The 21,156-nt window shown below is 36.8% G+C and overlaps 1 protein-coding gene across 3 annotated transcripts in view; it reads right to left on the bottom strand.

Annotated features, from left to right (window-relative positions):
- Positions 1 to 21,156, bottom strand: part of Usp9x (ubiquitin specific peptidase 9 X-linked) — a 142,895-nt gene that overhangs the window by 53,826 nt on the left and 67,913 nt on the right. For 2 of the 3 annotated variants that reach the window (XM_036175504.1, XM_036175503.1), the window contains 11 exons: positions 20,413 to 20,565; positions 18,924 to 19,028; positions 16,475 to 16,681; positions 15,495 to 15,631; positions 13,212 to 13,360; positions 6,168 to 6,255; positions 4,925 to 5,267; positions 3,635 to 3,730; positions 2,907 to 3,118; positions 1,218 to 1,458; positions 407 to 556 (listed from right to left, as the gene is read on the bottom strand). In XM_036175504.1, coding sequence (XP_036031397.1) covers positions 407 to 556; positions 1,218 to 1,458; positions 2,907 to 3,118; positions 3,635 to 3,730; positions 4,925 to 5,267; positions 6,168 to 6,255; positions 13,212 to 13,360; positions 15,495 to 15,631; positions 16,475 to 16,681; positions 18,924 to 19,028; positions 20,413 to 20,565 — 1,881 coding nt within the window. The remainder of the gene's footprint in view (positions 1 to 406; positions 557 to 1,217; positions 1,459 to 2,906; positions 3,119 to 3,634; positions 3,731 to 4,924; positions 5,268 to 6,167; positions 6,256 to 13,211; positions 13,361 to 15,494; positions 15,632 to 16,474; positions 16,682 to 18,923; positions 19,029 to 20,412; positions 20,566 to 21,156) is intronic. The other variant, XM_036175505.1, reaches the window with a different exon arrangement.

Here is a 21,156-nt window from a genome sequence, read left to right as displayed (position 1 = left end):
GGTCAAGAATGGGAAATATCACTACTTCTTCGGATACAATTTGAGAAAGATTATAGATATTTCCCTACATACAAAGTTTTGAAAGGATCCATTTTATAGGACAAATATGTAAGATCCTAGGAGCTTTCTACATTTATTTATTGAAATGTTACAATTTAACTCCAATAGATTAACTATATGCAAATATAACCAAATAGTAACTACAGGGAAGTTTTGTTTAAACTTTCAACTTAAAATTAATTACCTTTCAGAAGACATAACTGAAATTTATATGGATAATTGTGAAGTTATTTTGCCTCATTAAACAAAGAGTTCCTCAACAACAACAACAAAAAAACCTTTTATGTACTTGTCTATTATTCTCAACAATTCTAGCATAATGCATTGCACAACTGAATCTACTTACCACTCCAGGCAAACAGCTTTCCACTTCTGGATTGGGGCCATCACTGTAATGATTACCATGGTTTCCAGGAGATCCAGTTGAGGAATCAGAAGAGCTATCAGGACTTGAAGGCATATTGGAGCTTATTTGTGTAAGTTTGGCTGTAATTAGCTGGAAATGATACATACTTTAGAATTAAAATCAAGGGGAAAAAACCCACAAAAACCCAGAAAACTTGGAACCTAGTGATATACTAAAAACAGAATCCAATTTTGCAGGGGACCTGGGTTTAATTTCCAGCACCCATATAGCAGTTCACAACTCTAACTCCAGTTCCAGGGGACCCAATACCTTCTCTTTTGATCTTCAACAGCACCAGGCACACACATGTTGCACAGACATACATGCATATAAAACACTCATATACATTAAAAACAAAACTAGATGCTAATATTTTCAAAAATGCATTTAAAAGTACTTTCTCTTTTTAAAAAAGATTTATTTATTACATATACAGTGTTCTGTTTGCATGTATCCCTGTAGGTCAGAAGAGGGAACCAGATCTCATTACAGATGGTTGTGAGCCACCATGTGGGTACTGGGAATTGAACTCAGGACCTCTGGAAGAACAGCCAGTGTTCTTAACCTCTAAGCCATCTCTCCAGCCCCTAAAAAGTACTCTTTTATAACCACTTGTTTTGGATCTATTATAAGTATCCCAATGCTTGTTTGGGTTAGTGTTATAACCCTAACATCTAACATAATTTTTAACAATGAAATATAGGTTGAGGTTCTATTAAAAATTTCTCTTTTGGTAATTACATATACTTACAGATTTATCTTTCAGGTTTAATTGTCCAATCAACTTTCTGTCATCTCCAGGATCAATCAGCTCACCACCCACAAAGAGTTCAATTTTTGTATGAGCTACATTAGCTTTAATGCGATTGAGAATACATCGTCGAACTGAACCAATTGTATCATTTGTATGAGACCAAACCTCCAAGTCATCTACTTGTCTGCCCTGGTTTGGAAATCGAACTATAAAAGAGAGGTGTTTACCACGGAAAGCTCTGGTGGGCAAAAAGAAAAGGAAAACACATTCAGCAGATTTCCAAATTTAACTGCTAAGAAAATAAAGATGGAAATTTAACACTGAATATTTTCTTATTAAACAAAAGTAAACTGAAGACTTTTTAGTGCTCTGAAAATAAAATCTGTTTTTTTTAAACTATAAACATTGCAATATCCAAAACAGTGACTATATTCCATTGTTATTACTTTTATACCCATGGCTACATAAAATGATGTACCAACGTATAAGAATCAATACAAATGTTAATGGTGCCTCATTCCACTAATCCAGCCACTGCTGAAGTAGAAGGATTATAAGTGTAAGGCCAGGAAAATCAACTCAAAGCAATTCTGTCCAACCAGCTCCCAAAATTAAGACAGACATAGTAATATTTCATTCGTTTTTATGCTTGTAAAGTCTAATTCACTAATTGTTGCTCTCTATAAATGTATAAGATAAAATTAACTTTGAGAGCATCAACAAGAATGCTGCTACGAATTTTTCCTGAATTTTATTTATGATATAGGGTCTCACTGTGTAGCTCTGGCTGGCCTGGAACTGCTATGAGTGCTAGGATTAAAGGCATGCACTATCGCCCAGAATTGCCTGAAAAACTCTTAACATCAAGTCACTCCAAAACTACAATATGTTGGCATATTATCTTGAAGGTATGTTTTAAAAAAAAAAAAAAAGAAACTATATATATCAAGGAAAAACTTTACATAAATATTTGAATTACTGAATTGTAAGACCTTTTTAAAAAGAATACTATTAGAGTATTTGAAAACATTTCTTCACTATATTGGTTACCTAACAAGTCAGTCTTTAAAAATTCATCCCAATTACTTTTCAATCTGAGTATACTATTTTGTTGGTTGTTTGAGACAGGGTACATAAGAACCAGGTCAGGTTCCTAGTACCTGCATGACAGCACATCTCACAGGGCTCAAGTGTCTGTAACTCTAGTCCTAGGGGATCTAATGCTTGTTTCTGATCTCCAAGGCACATACACGGAACACATACATACATGTAGGCAAACACTCCCTAATAAACTGTTCTACCACAAAAATAAGCAAATAATTTCCACAAGATACTTAAGTTGTTAAAGAGTAAGCACATTTTCAAGAAGATAAATCTGTTCTTCTCTTTTCCTTGTACACATTTTTAAAAACAGGATATAGCAAGCCGGGTGGTGGTGGCGGCGGCGCACGTCTTTAATCCCAGCACTTGGGAGCCAGAGGCAGGCGGATCTCTAGGAGTTCGAGGCCAGCCTGGGCTACAGAGTGAGTTCCAAGCGAGTTCCAGGACAGCCTCCAAAGCTACAGAGAAACCCTGTCTTGAAAAACAAAACAAAACAAACAAGCAAAAAACAAAACAAAACAGGAAATGGCTAGGAAAATGCCAAATAACTAAGAATTAATCCCAGTTCATCAGTTATTTACATACCTTGACATAGGCAAAATTGTTCTTTCTTCATGGTAATCACTGTCACATTCATTTATATATTCTCTTAGAACAGTTAATACTCGAACCATTCGAACAGCTTCCTGTCTTGCACAATTAATACTGTCTTTGTCACCATCCAAAACACACAATGTGTCATAAGAGGCTTTCAAACGATCAAAGCAAGACTGAATGAAGTCTTCGTGGATCACCACCTACAAATATAATGGGACAAATAAAGACAGATGAGAACACCTTAACAATGCTGCTCTAAACAATAATCATTTAAACAGATAGTCTACTGTTGTTAAAAGGAAGCTAGTGTCAAATAAGAACAAATGAGATTAAAAAGAGACATTTAGAGGATTATGTTACTGGTTATGAAAATAAACACAGCACAGTCTTTCCTATTTCACTATAATTATCAACATTCAAAATAATCCAATCATTTCAAGATCATTCTCAAGGTAAGATTCACTTAGATAGTATTCCATATAAGAGATAGAAGAACTTGATATTTTACAAATGTATGTATATAGTCCATGCTGGCTTAAAACCTGTAATTCTCCTGCCTCAGGCTCTCAGATGCCAAGATTACAGGCATATACTACCATGCCCAGTTTTTATATATGTTTTAAAAAGCTGAAACAAAACAATTCAGTAATTTCTAATTAAAAGAAAAATATATGGAATTCTAACTTGTAGAAGTTTTAATGCACTCTGATCCTCACCTGATTGACCTGCAGCCTTGGACCAAGGTTTGTGTATATCTCTTTAAGGAGATCTATAGCTCGGCTGGCAATATCATCATTACTCTGAATTACAACCTACATTAAAAAAAAAAGATAAATGTTTCTCAAGAAATTTTTTAGTTGGGCATTTAATTTCAAATCATATCCTTAATTATTTTCAATATACAAACAATATAATGGTTAAGCCAACTAAGTAAACTTGAGACAAACAGATCAAAACAAAGAATAAATGCAAGATGCAACTTTCTGAATAAAGAAATTTAAGAGTAAGTAACATTTTACTACAAATAAAATATGCTTGGACCAAACACTTAGTCTTTCAAGAAGGAATTCAAACTAGTTAGAAGAAAACAAGATACTAACATAAATGCAATTTAGTATATAAAAAACGCTCCCTTCTGTCTCTCAGTTCTATAATATTTGTAATTCACACCTTATTACACTGGTGGTTTTCAAACTCTGTTCCAAACTCTAGGGTTTAGATGAAGTGTGTCAGGGCTGACCCATGTTAAGAGGTTTGGAGAGGGCAAGGTGAAGAAGCCTGAAGACAATGAACAAAAACACACAGGCTTCCTCTATTCAATTATGTTTACATTTTAAATTATTATGTCAAGTTTGATTATTGCTATTCTTATTTTTAGAAATCAAGATCTCAATCTGCACCTGTAGCCTCAGGCTGCACTAGAACTCAAAATACCTTCCAAATATTATACCACCCCACTCACTGTACCTACTCACTGTCTAAAGTGCAAATTTAGACTTATAGAAGGGTTTGTAATATTAAAATATGTGGAGACTGAACCTTGGGCTAAATCTAAATCCATGGTCAAGTATGCACTACCTCTCAAGCCCTTCTACTGCTTATGAACAAAACCAAAACAAAATAAAAACTCCAAGATTTACTCATTTGAAAAGTTGTTAAGCACTAAATAACCACACAAAAAACACCCATGTCTATGTCTGTGATTTGCAGACAATTAAAACATAAGTAAAAAACAGAAGCAACTATATATACTATAACCAGTCTAATTTTTAAAGATAGAAATCATATTAAAAGACAGATTAACATCATACTTTACTGGGTTTTAAAAAATGTTAAATTAAACAGTATCAATAAAAAACATACAAATTCAAAAGATAACCATGAATCCCAGACTCCTGGGATAAGCATCAGAGAATACATACATTAATTTTTATGCCACATTTAGTTATAGTTACTTATTCAAAAACATCAGGTCAATGCTGACAGAGCTCCTACTTTTGACTTACCCTCCAAAGATAGTCTAAGCCTATTAACTCCAAATCATCCATCATATAGGCTCTTCTTTTTGCTACTAGCTTTCCTTCTCGACAATTCACAGCTTTGAAGAATCTCTCAAAACATTTCATTCCATTTTCAGTTAACAAGGAAGGATCAAGCTGAAGCACATTGCTTTCAAAGAAGTCCTTATTGATATCAGGATCTAAGTCTGGCTCGTCCCCCATTAATTTGGAATACCACTTAAAACAGGCTTCACGATCACAAAGGTAAACTGCATTTTCAGCTAAGCACTTCCATATTTGTTTTGCCTGAGGAGCACACAGCCACAGTTGGCCATCCTTCAATAAAAATCTTAGAAAAACATAAAAAAAATTAATTTATTTGACACAACACAACTTACTTGTTTATATGTGAAATAATGTGAAATAATACCTCTATCACAATTTTTAACTACAAATGTCAGTTTTTTCAAAGAACTTGTCAGGTTTTTTGTTCTTGTTTTTTTGTTTTGTTTTGGTTTTTTGAGACAGGGTTTCTCTGTGTAGCTTTGCACCTTTCCTAGAACTTACTCTGTAGCCCAGGCTGGCCTCAAACTCACAAAGATCCATAAGGCTCTGCCTCCCAAGTGTTGGGATTAAAGGCATGTGCCACCACTGCCCAGGACTTGTCAGTTTTTATCTGAGAGTTCCAGGACAGCCAGGGCTACACAGAGAAGCCACGTCTGGAAAACAAGTTAAAAAAAAATGTCCTTTAATAAAAGTAAGTAATAAAAGATAGCATGTAAGTCTAAAATAATGAGGTGAATGTTACAACCCAGGGACTAATATTAAAGCATTCAGCAACACAGGAAGACATGGGACATCCCCCTCCCTGCCCCCAGACAGGGTTTCTCTGGGTAGCCTTGGCTGTCTTGGAAATCCCTTTGTAGACCAGGTTAGCAACCAATTCAGAGAGATCTGCCTGCCTCTGCCTTCCAAGCGCTGGGATTAAAGGTGTGCTCCACCACTGCCTGGCTTGACATACGACTTTAGTTTTTCAAGACAGGGTTTCTCTGTGTAGTTTTGGAGCCTGTCCTGGATCTCACTCTGTAGATCAGGCTGGCCTCGAACTTGCAGAGATCTACCTGGCTCTGCCTCCTGAATGCTGGACATGGGACTTTTTGTGTGGGAAAAATAAGATGTGGCAAAAGGAAAAACAAAACAAAAACAAAAAAACCCTACCAAAGACAGCGTATTCAAATATCAAACAAACCTAAGAAAGTTAAGCCGCTCTTGGACTTCTTGAACATGACTATATCTACTTCCCAGTCTCACAGTTTGTGGGTCATAGTCTTCATGATCTGCAAATTAAGAAAAATACAATGCATTATTCATATGGATAATCATATCACTGCTGATTTTAACCAATGACCTGTCAGTTTAAAAAAAAAAAAAATCGGCCGGGTGGTAGTGGCACTCGCCTATAATCCCAGCATTTGGGAGGCAGAGGCAGGTGGATCTCTGTGAGTTCGAGGCCAGCCTGGTCCACAGAGCTAGTCCAGGCTCCAAAGCAACAGAGAAACCCTGTCTCGAAAAACAAAAGCAAAAAAACAAAAAACAAAAAACAAAAAAAAACCCCAATCATTAATCTGGCTGGGGCAGTGGTGGCACACACCTTTGATGCCAGCACTGGGAGGTAGAAGCAGGTGAATCTCCATGAGTTCGAGGCCAGCCTGGTCTACAGAGCGAGTTCCAGGACTATCAAGGCTACACAGAGAAACCCTGTCTCGAAAAACAAACAAAACTACTAATAATTGGTACACTGATAATCAGTGCTTTCCAACCCATTTAATATCCTAACAAAATATATTTTCCTTTAATACAACCCAAAGTAAAAGATCTGTTAAATGTGCTATTAAAATTCTTTAGCACAATCCTTCTCTTCTTTCATATGCTATAAAGTTCTGGCCAAGAATATTAGAGAAGTGATGCTACATCCTCCTGGTATATACAATCAGAAGGCAGATCATATCACCTTGAGTCGATCCTCACTATGCTCACTTTGATTACATAGTTGAACTAGTTTCCACTAGGCTTCTCCACTGTCAAGATACTATTTTTCCCCACTAATATCAGCCCTTCTCTATTCTGTGTTTAGTTCTTAACACCTTGGACATAGAGAGCTTTGAAAATATTCAATGAAAGCCAAATAATCAAGAAAAGTCAAGAAATATGACAGTAGCTTTGTGCTACATGGAAGAGAGGCCCTTCCAGAGAAGCATCCAGACTATTAAAAACATAGTTGAGCTGGGTGGTGGTGGTGCACACCTTTAATACCAGTACTTGGAAGGCAGCAGCAGACAGATCTCTGTGCGTTCGAGTCCAGCCTGGTTTACAGAGCAAGTTACAGGAGAGCTAGGACTGTTACACAGAGAAACCCTGTGTCGGGGGAATAACAACAACCACCAGAACAAAAAACATAGTTGAGCTTGGCATGGTGGTGCACACCTTTAGTCTCAGCACTGGGGAGGCAGAGGCAGAAAGATCTTTGAGAGTTTGAGTTCAGCTGGTCTACATAGTTGAGTTTCAGGCCAGGCATAAATATACAGAGAGATGCTGCCTTAAAAACAAAAGTCCACACTTTTGACTGTAAATATTCATTTCTAACAATTCTTTGATTTGTTAGCAAATAAAGAAGTCTATTGCTGACTTATGACAGACTATGTGGCAGGTATCCCGTGGAGGAAGTGTGTGTGTGTGTGTGTGTGTGTGTGTGTGTGTGTGTGTGTGTGAGAGAGAGAGAGAGAGAGAGAGAGAGAGAGAGAGATATCGATCGATCTCGATCAATTCAGGTATCTCTGAAAACGGGTGGGAAGTGGTAATAAATCACAGCTGGGGAACCAACATAAATCAGTTATTTTAAATATCAAGTTGTGAGAGCCAGTTCAGAATGCATTATAAAGGTTCAATTCCCAACACAGCACAAGGTGGCTCAAACTGTCTGTAACTCCAGTTCTGGGGAGATCTGATGCACTCTTCTGACCTCTTCAGGCACCAAACATGTATATACAATAGTGCATACATATATGCAGGCAAAACTCATCCACATAAGATAATAAAATGCGGCGGGCAGTGGTGGCGCACGCCTTTAATCCCAGCACTCAGGAGGCAGAGCCAGGCGGATCTCTGTGAGTCCAAGGCTAACGTGGTCTCCAAAGGCAATTCCAGAAAAGGCGTAAAGCTACACAGAGAAACCCTGTCTCGAAAAACCAAAAATAAAAATAAAATACATCTAAAACAATTAAGCTCTCCTGTAAAAAAGAAAAAGTTAAATGAAATATATTTCAATCACCATCAATCCATCAACTTTAAATTTTTAGGTTTTTAGCAAAGTTGTGTAAGTAGCATCACCCTTGTAGTATACTATATTTTTCACCTCAAAGACTATACGAATCATCTCCATTTCCTCCCCATACCCAACCCTAAGGCCTTTCATATAGTCTTTGCTGGGTGTGCCCCCCTCCAATTAGCATGTTTTTCAAGATTCATGTGTTGCACCATGTTACTCTTTTGATATGCTGAGTAATATTTTGGACAATACTGTATGGACATATCACTTTTTATGAAGTCTGTTATCAAGTAAGACATTTGGACTAGTTAATACATTTTGGCTATTACAAAAAGTTTGCTATGAACATTCAAATCCCAAGTTTTTACATTTATTTCCATTTTAGTTGAGTATGGGCCATACTATGGTAAATTCTGTTTAATATTCTGAGGAACTGCTAATCTATTTAGTAAAGTGGCTGTACTAATTTACAAGCCCACAAAGAATGAAGCTCCAATTTCTGAACAATCTCAGCAAATATTAAGTGAATAGCACCCTATCAGCCTAGTATGTGTGATGTACTCTTACCTTACCATGGTTCTGATTCACATTACTTTAACTAATGATACTGAGTATCTTTAAAGTTCTTATTAGCTATCTATAGCTTATCTGGAAAAAATTTCAACCTGTTCCATATCCAGCTCTGAGTAGGTAATGCAGTATCATGCATTCACACAGCACTTGAGCCCTCAGTGAGACTGGAATCACAGAAGGGCTCATTTTGCATTCTGTTTGCTATACCATTTCACCTGGTGACAGAAGTAAAAGAGAGCTACAACCATCCTTTTTGGTTATTCTTTACCCATCTCCACTTTTTGTAGACAATTCATGTGGCATGGAATGTTCTGCTTTCTTCAGGTATAACTAACTGTAGAACTCTGTCCCTATGGCTTCTTCACTTTCCCCTGCCTTAACAATAGGTGTTGGGGTGAAAATAGGGTCACTAATTTCCCCTGGTATGGAGCACTGGAGTCAACTGTGGTGGGAATAACTAGGGCCCTAATTTCAGCCTATAATGCTTAGAGTTGCGTTTCACCTTATATAGGTACTAAGTGGGCAGAGTAATGAAAACAGAGTCCTTTTAGCCACATCTGCCTATAATAGGCTTCTGTAACAAAAGACTAAGGATAAAAAGGTCAGCAGTGGGCTGGAGAGATGGCTCAGAGGTTAACAGCACTGGCTGCTCTTCCAGAGGTTCTGAGTTCAAGTCCCAGCATCCACATGGTAGCTCACAACCATCTGTTAGGAGATCCAGTGCCCTCTTCTGGCCTGCAGGGATACATACAAGCAGAACACTGTATAATAAATAAATAAATAAATCTTTAAAAAAAAAAAGTCAGCAGCTTGCTGTGTGAGGCCAAGTGCAGCGCTAGACTAGGAGCCATGGGGAAGAGGGAACTACTCCTTAGTCAAACCAATCCCAGAAGTTTCCACATGGTGAAGCTGACTGGAGACAAATAAGCAAGTTGTGGCTCAAATGCCATTTCTGAGATTTGGATCTTATTTGTTACAATTCCTTAACAAAAATTTCTAGGCACTTTAATTTTTTTATTTTATTTTATTTTTTCTTGTTTCTGTGTAGTTTTGGCGCCTGTCCTGGATCTTGCTCTGTAGGCCAGGTTGGCCTCGAATTCACAGAGATCCGCCTGGCTCTGCCTCCAGAGTGCTGTGCCACCGCCACCACCACCCAGCTTAATTTTTGTATTTTTATCCAGGTTGTTTTGTTAAAGTTCACTGAATTTTATAACTCCAGAAGTTAAATCTTTCAATTCCTTACTTTCTTTCCACCCAATATTTAGTGTTTTCCTTTATATGGGTATATTCATATTTTATTTATTCAATGGGTACATTTATTTTCATTATTTTGATTCTGTTTTGGCCAATAAAAGCCAAATCCTTCATCCTTTTCACACAAACACAATTCTTTGGTCACTTTCATACTTTTCCCAGTAACATGTCCTTGCTCCAGGCCTGAAAACAGCACCATTTCTCCAGGTAAGTAGAAAACGTTGACAAAATAGTTAATTCTATCTTTAATTTTTAAATTTTCTTTAAAGCAGGAAGAAACCACATAGACTTAGTACTTCGTGGCTAATAAGCAAGGAAAAAAGATGGTAAATTATGTAAATCACATTTCCATTAAGTGTATAGATTAGCACATTAACTAGCCTACCATTTAGGAAACCAATTAAGACTTCCAATTAAATTACCAATTAAAGCTTCAGTGATAACTGAAAGGTGGTTTACACTTTGCTGTATGCACACAAAGACTTCAAGAAGACTAGTAAGCATTATGAAAGCACTAGTAGTTATAACACAAACAAATACTGGTAAGAACTTTTAGTAAGTCCACCTTCCTTTATCTAAGAAGGCTAACAATTGCTGGGCAGTGGTGGCTCACGCCTGTAATCTCAGCACTCAGAAGGCAGAGGCAGGTGGATCTCTGTGAGTTCGAGGCCAGCCTGGTCTACAGAGCGAGTTCCAGGACAGGCTCCAAAGCTACAGAGAAACCCTGTCTCGAAAAACCAAAAACCAAACACCAAACAAAAAAAAATGCTAACATAGAAGGTGGAGCTGGACAAAGTGGTGCACACCTTTAGTCCTAGCACTCGGGAGGCAGACAGAGGAAGGTGGATTTCAGGACAGCTAGAGCTACACAGTAAGACCCTGTTGGGTGGGAGTAGAGGGGATTGATCGACACCTAGAAGCAGAAGGTAGAATCTGCTGACCATTTGACTAAGGATATGCCCACCCACCCACCAAGCTGACAATGCTTGTGGTAATGAAACATGAAAAGAACATATACTTGCTATGGAACAATCTTTTGTACACTTTAAATATTTGTTGCTCTCACTGGTCTAATAAAGGGCTGAATAGCCAACAGCTGGGCAGGCAGGCAGAGGTTAGGCAGGACTTGAGGACAAAAAGTGTGCCGGGAAGAAGAAAGGCGGGGTCACCAGAAGAAGCATGCTGAAAAAAGGTACCGCCATATGGTAGAGCATAGCTAAGAAATATGGCCTACATATACTCAATGCTGATGCAATGGTTCAGAGTATCAGTAAACTGTGGAAGTCTGACATTAGCCTGCTGAACATCTTATCTATAATGAGACTCACACAAAACCTTAACTATGCACAAGTTAGTTCTATAATTTACTACACAATTGCAAATTCAGAAATGTTGGCAGATAGTATCACAGAATTAACAATGTGAGTTCAATAGGATTTTAGTAGCTTTAAAAATTACCTCTTGCCCATATTGAAATATCTACAGGCTAGTGTTCACTAGAATAGTGTTATGAGTTAGAAGAAGAAATGATACGAGGACTGATTAGGACAAAGATGTGTGATGTGGATGAATTTAGAGGGAAGAAAAGAATCCAGAGCTTACTATGTGTCCCAGATACTGTTTTAGCATAAATAACTCGTTCAAGGTCATAACAGATACTATGTTTGGGTCATTATTTCAGATTCAGATAATATGTATGCAGACCGACACAAATTGACATACAGAAATAGGCAATATTAGAAAAAAAAAACTTGAAGAACGCAAGCATTCTTGTGACGATGAAACTAAGATAAAGCAATAATTCATGTAGAATTTGAGTCAAATGGAATAGAAACTGAACTACATATGTACTACTTCCTAAGTACCTAAAAGCAGAGTCCCCAACCTCTGACAATGAAATGCAAGTACATAAAAATCAGCAGTAAAGCACACATAACCTGCATGACTCTTACTTGGGGCAAAGACTGAACTGATAATTACAATGGCTCTGTATCACCAAGAGATCATAGAAAAAATATAGTGCTGGGGTTGGGGATTTTAGCTCAGTGGTAGAGTGCTTGCCTAGCATGCACAAGGCCCTGGGTTTGGTCCTCAGCTGGGGTTGGGGTGGGGAGGATATAGTGCTTATGACCTTATTTCTCTCACTGATTATGGTTTTCGTTGGTATAGAACATTTATACCATATGATTGTATACCTATATGGTCTTCAATGTGGGATGAGAAGGAACTTAAGACTAAAATGAGCAAAGAACACCATTTGGCACTCCTCAGCTGCCTAATGTTTAACTATTTTCTGGCACCTCATATAGGAGGACATTCCTGGCATAAAAGGGAGAAATTTAAGAGCAGAGTCAACAAAATCAGTAGGGCTTTCTTAAGAGTTGATTTTTCATTATGTTTATATGAATTTTTAGTGTTAAACAAGTTTGGTAATTTATAAGCGCCATGAATTTAATTCAATGCTAAGTCCATTCAACTGATGTAGTGTTACAAATAGTCTCATTTTTTAATATACATCATCGCAGATACCAAGAAATATCAAATGAATGGTATATATAGGAACCATGTCTAACTCGGCCTGTAATGCTGATAGTATGTAACGTTCTCTATGGCTGTGGGAACAAATTAGAACCTATGAGATGGTTTTTCTTTTGGGAGTGCTGAACTATAAAATCTGGCGTAAGACAAAGGAGAATGTGTACTAAGAATCACACCAGTGAAGAGATTCTGACATGGCTGTTTAGAAGGCAAAAATGTTGACATAAGGCTCCACATACGGACAACACTTGAAACATGTTTTCCTAAAAGGTGAAGGTGGTGTAATAATAAAAAAAAAAATCAGGCACATATCTCAAAAGAAGAAATTCTTAGTAGTGACTGGCAGAACTACAAAGAGGAAAGAAAAAGAAATTATATTTAACTGGGGAAGGCAAATACTGAGTAAAAAGTTTTGAATGCTAGACTGATGTTTAAGTTATATAAGATCTGGGAGTACACATGGATCTTAAGTAGTAAAATAAGAATTCATAAAATCTTGAGGTTTTTGTTATTTTTTTAAACAAAATTGTCATTCCTAAGGTAATTAATGGAAAACAGCAATCACTGTTTCTTCCCATCATTCAGTTATCTTACAACACATACCTCTGGCATACAGTCTCATGCTTTCCATGTAAGTTGCAAGGTTTTCTGCTACCAAAGTAACTAGGGCATGATTGTGCTGAAGTTGATTGATTAAGTCATGACGATAAAATACATGGGGACTTCGCTGAGTTTGACTGAAACGAGAAGAACTTAACAATATAATTAGGCAATTAAACTCTGTTGCAATCAAGAGTTTATTACAACTAAATTCTTAGCTACTAATTAAAAAAAACTCAAAAGCCAGTTTTGGTCATTTACTTCCTTTAATAACAAAATTAAGCAATTTAAAAAAATTAATGTGTCAAAATAAGTATTATATTACTTGAAAATCAAGTATCAGTTTAGAAACTTACTTCATAAGGAGTCTATCCAATGACTATGTATACGCTCATAAGATGGCAGTAGATAAGCATTTGTGTTAGGACACAGGGTTATTTGAAAAATACAAAAATCTAATCTTTGTATAACTAGCACTATAACTGCTAGTTCATGTTTTTATAAATTTTTATTAGAGGCGAGAGAGATGGCTTAGCAGGAAAAGGCACTTGACACCAGCTTGAAAATCTGAGTCTAATTCTCATTACTCTCACCGTGGAAGCTGAGAACTAACCCCTACAGGTTGTCCTCCAACTGTCATACAAACAATGTAGCATGAGTCCCTAACCCCAGCCCCCAAATAAAAATGTAAAAAAATTTTTTTAATTATTAGCTATTTAAGTTGCACTGGGCACATTTAGTTTGTAGCTAAGTTCTTCTTGTCACTGGAAATATAGTTCCTTTCCAATTTGTTTTGGCATTCTCTGAGACTAGTCAACTTTCATAGCTACCATTATATTCTATTATACAGAAGGTCACCAATTTCTAGGAAAGTAGCTGAATACTATGTCTGATTGGAAAACAACAGATTTGAGAGAAAGGTCAAGTGGCATATATATACTGCGCCAAACACACTCAAAATAGATTACTTTGACAAACATTACTCCCCCCCCCAATCTATTTATTACACATGAGAAAACGTGATTATTTAAAGTGTGCTCCCAAGATTAAATGACTGCATTGTTTGCATTATGAGTATCAGTTCCACTACACTCAGTTCTTTATTTCATGCCAACGACACTAACTCCATTCCCAGAAAATAAGGACAATTCATTTCAGTAAGCAGGTTTTGGAACCTAAGATAGTGCATGTATTTCACTAATTTACCTTAAAAATATTTATTTTCATTACAAGTGTGTGAGTGTTTGCCTATATTTGTGTCTGTGTAGTGCCTACTGAGTCAAGAAGTAGGCAAGGAATCCCCTAAAACTGGAGTTACAGATGGTCGTGGGCTGAAGTTGAGTTCTTTAAAGAGTATCCAGTACTCTTAACCACTGTACTCTTAACTCCAGTCCCTAGAGTTTTGTTTATTTATTTATTTGAAATAAGGTTTCACTGTTTCATCCTGGCTGACCTGGAACTCACTGTGTAAACCAGCCTGGCCTTGACCCACAGAAAACCATCTACCTATTTCCTGAGTGGTAGGGTGCCACTATGCCTGGCCTAAGATAGTAAGTATACTTAAGGGTTGATATTAAAAACTTCAGTGCTCTATCATGCCATCTACTGTCACTTAATTTCCATGTAATTCAATCTTCTAAATTAACTTTAAAAATTTACTACTAAAAAAATTACTTTTGAGCCGGGTGGTGGTGGTGCACACCTTTAATCCCAGCACTTGGGAGGCAGAGCCAGGTGGATCTCTGTGAGTTCAAGGCCAGCCTGGTCAACAGAGCGAGAACCAGGAAAGGCACAAAGCTACACAGAGAAACCCTGTCTAAAACAAACAAAAAAAAATTTAAAAAAATTACTTTTGAAAACTATCATGTGACAGCCTGAAACAGCAGTATCAACTTGATTCTGATACTGATCATTTCCGCATGAATGAAACAAAAGAAGTAGGAATGATATTATTTTGTTCCAAACGAGCCCTTCTCTCAGTTTCCTGTCATTCCATTAATTTTCTTTCTTTTTTAAGATTTATTTATCTTTAAGTATATGAATGGTCTACTTGCATGTACACCTTCATGCCAGAAGAGGGCATCAGATCCCACTATAGATGGTTGTGAGCCACCATGTGGTTACTGGGAATTAAACTCAGAGCCTCTGGAAAAGCTGTCAGTGCTCTTAACTGCTGAGCCATCTCTCTAGCCCTCATTAATTTTCTTTAAAATTTGATTTTACCAACTGAAATTAATAAAACATATAAATAAAAATATTCATATTGTTTAGTTTTAAAAGTCTTACCTCAAATTTTGAGGTGCTTCACCAAACAAACTACAAATTTCTCTAATTTGTTTCAGTGCAGGAATGACCCATTTGTCATTTGTGCGAAGTTCTTCTATAAAGCGATCTATCCATTGGATCTTTTGTGTGTCCCGGTCCTTAAACAATTTCAAGGTTTTATATAGATCAATACTCAGGAGAATTCTAAGTCAGAGTATTTAAAAATAAATGTATCTTAAAGTGAAATTAAGCTAAATTCCAATTATCCATGGAATTAGAAAATCTGTTTTTCTTATAAGATTAGCATAAATATTTTACTTTCTGTAATTGTAAGTAAAAGGTTTAATTTTTTTATAAAGTGCTCTAAGCATGTCTTAGCTTCACATTTACTACCACACTCTAAAAAGTAAAACATCAAATTAACTACACACATTCAGTATAGTTTGATTTAAAATTTGGATCTCACTTTGTAGCCCAGGCCGGCCTCGAACTCACAGAGATCCGCCTGGCTCTGCCTCCTGAGTGCTGGGATTAAAGGTGTGTGCCACCACCGCCCGGCCAGGTTTAAGTTTTAATGTTTTAAATTAAGAGGTTTTACCTCATCACAGAATCATGTAACACCCTGATGAAATCATCTGCTATTTAGGAAATTCTAATTATTCTTAATCTTTTATGAGCAAATAAAACGTTGTCTCCAACGTCTCTACCTAACTCAGCTTTAATAATCTATGATCTATTTGAAACTAATATTCCTTTAATGTACATCTGACAACACTATTCCTAAATGACCTTTTGCTTATACTTTCTCCCAAAGAGACTCAGATGGCTCATAAAAAGTTATTGTAGAGATATTAAGAAAGGCAGACTTACATGAACCATCAATTCTTGAAATCATTTAAAAGATAATGCCCAGGATAACCTAAAAGTATCCTGTATTTAAGCAACCCTAACACTGAAGGAGCAGGAAAGTCACAAAACCAAACTAAACAGCATCCCCTTACCTGGGAGCAACTATAATCTAGTATTTTGATATGAGCACTGAGAGCCAGGTCCATGATATCTACAGGCACATCATCACTGTGGGCTAGATTCCACAGAAGGTTCAACACTTTATGCGCCATCACACCATCTTTATCATCTTCTGCAAGACGACGAATTAGCTCAAGGAGCTTTTCACGTTGCTTTTTACTTGCATTTGTCCAACTGGCCTAGAAAGACATTTAAATGACATGAAAATTTGTACCTGGTTTTCTTCTCATCTTTTTTACAGTGTGTGGGCAGAGTAGTAGCATGGTCTACACATAGAGTTCCAAGCCAGCCAAAGATACACAGTGCAACCCCCAAATCAAAACAAAAGAAAAAGTGCTTGTTGTTTATCAAGTTCTTGATAAATTATTAATTCAAAGGGGAATCAATCAATCATTAAGGAACTAATCATTAAGGAATTATCTAAAGATTATCCTGGAAGGAAGAGGTCACAGGGGGTGTTATAACAATTGTTCTAGTTCTTTCTTTCATGCAAGTATGTCATTGGTCTTGTATTACCACCATTTCAGGAATATCACAACATTAAGGATGAATGACTAGTAACTTTAAGGCATTCACAATAACTGATTACATTATTTCCTCAGCTGTCTTTAAAATACTTCAAAAGATAGGGAAAATGTACACAGCAAGTTTTACCTTTGTATGTGTAAAATGTGTAGTTAATATTTAAAAACATAAAAATGTTCACTTTATACTTTTTGTTCCCTTCAAAGCAGTGAAATTCTCAAGATACCCACTTACAACTGAGAAGTTTACTGAAAATATGGACTTCTAGAGCCAGGTGGTGGTGCACACCTTTTTTTTTTTTTTTTTTTTTTTTTTGGCCAGAGCTGAGGACCGAACCCAGGGCCTTGTGCTTGCTAGACAAGCATTCTACCACTGAGCTAAATCCGTAACCCCAAAGGCTTGTTGTATCACCACCACCCGTGGCTTTTTGGCTTTTTTTTTTTTTTGAGCTGAGGATCGAACCCAGGGCCTTGTGCTTGCTAGGAAAGTGCTCTACTACTGAGCTAAATCCCCAAGCCCTCGGTGGTACACACCTTTAACCCCAGCACTCAAGAGGGGAAGGTAGATCTCTGTGTTTGAGGTGAGTCTCGTCTACAGAGCAAGCAAGTTCCAGGACAGGGCAGTCAGGGCTACACAGAGCAACCCTGTCTTGAAAAATCAAAAAAGCCTTCTTGGCTACCTAGTGACTGACATAATATTCCTGGGATAGAGTGTAATTTTTCCCCCACTGTGGACTATACATTCACGATGTAAACATGTTTCATTAAGAGTACCCAGTGTAGACATCAACATAAGCACTACCTACATTAAAAATCACACATGGTAAACAGAACCTAAGCAGCCATCTGGAACTATTTCTGAAGTTTATGCTAATTTAATCAAGGTACAGAGACTATTATGTGGTTTTAGTCCTTTTTCAGTGTTCTGCCAATGGGATTCATCCATGTTGTTAAGTCATTCCAGTCTCCTTATTTCCACTGCCATGGAGTATTCCATTATATGGACATCCGTTATATATCCTCTCTACATAGCCATTTGTAGCTATTATAAACCACTTTAGTTCAAATATTTTTGAACATATACTCTGATGCACATATGGAAAAAATCTTGAGGTGTTCAGGGTTAAATGACAGCCTTGTAATGCTAGGCAAGCATTCTACTGCTGAGCCATGATAATATTCCCAGAATATTGTATTTCATCAGAAATACCACTTTACCTTCCAAAGTGTTACAGTAACTGATATTCCCAGTCAGAATCATTATTTTTAGTAGCAATACTTGGTGATCTAATGCCAATTTTTAATAGGCCCTCCCTTTGTGAACACTGTCATAATGTCTTATATTCTTAATCCACAAGTTCACTAACCAATCAAGCATTCACTGAGTCTCAGCAACTGATAAAGGAGACTGTTAACACTATAACTTGAAGGTACATGATGAGACCAACTCAAATATAACTGTAATGATCCTGGCGCTACCTTCTAAACTACATTTCTATTAAGTTATAGTTACCTCAGTATCTCTCCCTAGAACACCATGGCAGTTGTTACTCCTTTTCCTGTCACCTCTTACATTTCTCATAATCACCCTTCCTAATTTACTAGTTTACTTCAACCTATTTCCAAAACACAGAATGGGAAAAAACATCCAAAGTGATAACAAGTTTTGAAAAGGAATAAGAATCCTTATTAGGGCTATTAGCACTATTACAAAAATGAAAATCAAGTTCTCATGGGTAAAGAAAACATTGGCAAAATCCTTCACACCAGATAAAGTCCTTCATATCAGAGACTGTCTTATGAGATTTTGTTTGTTGACTAAGAAAAACTTGTAGTTCTAAAGAATCAATTCTATCTAAAATTAAAATGGTAATAACCTTATTGTGTTGATAATTACCTTAAAGCAATCAAAAAGATGATCAAGTTGTTCAGGAGAAAAATCCCATGCTAATTTGGCCAGTAGATCATGTACATTCTTCACAATGGCTTCATGTTTCCCTGCCTATTGAAAAATAAAAACAAAGAAGATCATAACATGCTAGACTGAATAACAGAAACATATACACTGATTGCTGATGATCATCAGGAGGAAGTTATCACAATCTGCATTCAATCATTACCTAAAATTCTTAACATTAATTTTTTAGACTTAAAATCTGACAATTCCATTTCTGCATCTACATAGTTAATATGTACTTTAGAAATTCCTATCAATTTATTCCTATCAAACTATTTTTCAGATAGTCAACTAGCTGTCCTGAATCTTGCTCTGTAGACCAGGCTGGCCTTGAACTAATAAGAGATCCATCTACCTGCCTCAGGGCTCTTGAGTGCTGAGATTAAAGGTGTGCACTTAGCTTAATTTTTTATTTATACTTTATTGAATATACTAAGATTTTAATGCCATAAACAAGACACATTAGTTTCCCAAACTGGAATTTTAAATACTTAAAAATTTAAAATAGCAAGACTATTTTCTGTATTTCTATAAACTAAAAAAACTAAAGCTTTGTAAATTAGAACTCGAAGATATTTATGTAGATTCTGGCTCTTAAAAACTTTTCCAGCTCTCAGCCTTAGCGCCATCTTCCTTGGAACTCTTGCACCATGAGAGCGAAGTGGAGGAAGAAGCAAATGTGCAGGCTGAAGCCAAGAGGAGAAAGATGAGGCAGAGGTCCAAGTAAACAAGGCTTATGCACTCACAAGGCTGAAGGAGCCAGAAGCAAGAGATGCTTAAGGCTGGGACTTTGGTACAAGCTGTTGACTACACTACTATCACTACAAGTCTGATGGACCTGGAACATCACAAAGACCACCCGAGAGACTCTGCTTTCATTACAACCAAAACAGTCCCGCTGGCCCTCTGCCCTGGACCCATGGCATTCTGGACTCCTGTTATCACTTGTGGCCAGGTGTAACTCGTGTACAATTAACCATCTTTCTCACTGTCTCAGCTGAAGAATCAAAAAAAAAAAAAATTCCAAAAAGGTTGCTAATAATCCTTGAGCGATAACTATCACTGAAGGGTTTCTAAGCCTACAAAGAAGTCAATGGTGTACATTTTTCCAACATATATACGTTATTTTGTGGTACTAAGGCAAGCATAATGCCACTGGGCTGTATGTTTCCCTACTCCTTGTTTTCTGGGTCAGAATCTTCCTTTGTAGCCTAGACTAGTTTCCAACTCATAATTCTCCACCTTTTCTACTTCCCATGCGCTGGGATTGCAGAAATACACAAGCACACTCAGCTTCACTATTATTTTACTTTTTGCCTCTTTAACTTTTACTAAATAAGAACTGTTACATATTAAGTATTACTGAAAATTTCAGGAAGTTACTAGAAGAATATCTACAAGAAGTATTTAAATGTTTCAAAATCATTACCTGTGCTGCCCAGATATTATCAAGATCTTGCAAGGTCAGAGCTTTTTCTTTGATGACAAAACGAAGAATCTTTTCTAGTTTCTCTACATACTGTGGTTGATGAAGACTATCTCGTAAAACTATGGATAAAATATTGTTCTGTTGTATCCATTCCTAAATGTAATTTAAAAAACAGGTTTCAAAACAAACTAAACACAAAGACTTTTTAAAAGTACCATTCATTTAATGTAAACAATATGTAGGAATCCTAAAGCATATTTACAAAATAGTGTACAAGCACACATTGTCATCACAGAAAATTATTTTAAAAAAACCTATAGTTTTAAGATTGGGGATTTAGTCAGTGGTAGAACACTTGCCTAGCAAGCACAAGGCTCTGGGTTCGATCCTCAGCTCAAACAAAAATCTATAGTTTTTACCACTGAAATGGAATCTTGACATGTAGCACAGGTCAGTCTTAAATCTGCCTTCACTTCCATACCAATTGCTGGGATTAATCTCGGATTAGAGCTGTGGAGATACCACATCTGACACAGTAATTTATAAGAGCATCTTCATAAATTATAAATACTCAAACCATTAAAAAGATTCTAAGCTGGGCAGTGGTGGCACACGCCTTTAATCCCAGCGACGTGAGACAGAATCAGGGGGATCTCTGTGAGTTTGAGGCCAGCCTGATCTACAGAGTGAGATCCAGGACAGGCATCAAAACTACACACAGAAACCCTTTCTTGAAACAACAAA

Source organism: Onychomys torridus, chromosome X, assembly GCF_903995425.1.
Source record: "Onychomys torridus chromosome X, mOncTor1.1, whole genome shotgun sequence".
Lineage (NCBI taxonomy): Eukaryota > Metazoa > Chordata > Mammalia > Rodentia > Cricetidae > Onychomys > Onychomys torridus.
This window is presented reverse-complemented; position numbering and strand designations above follow the sequence as displayed.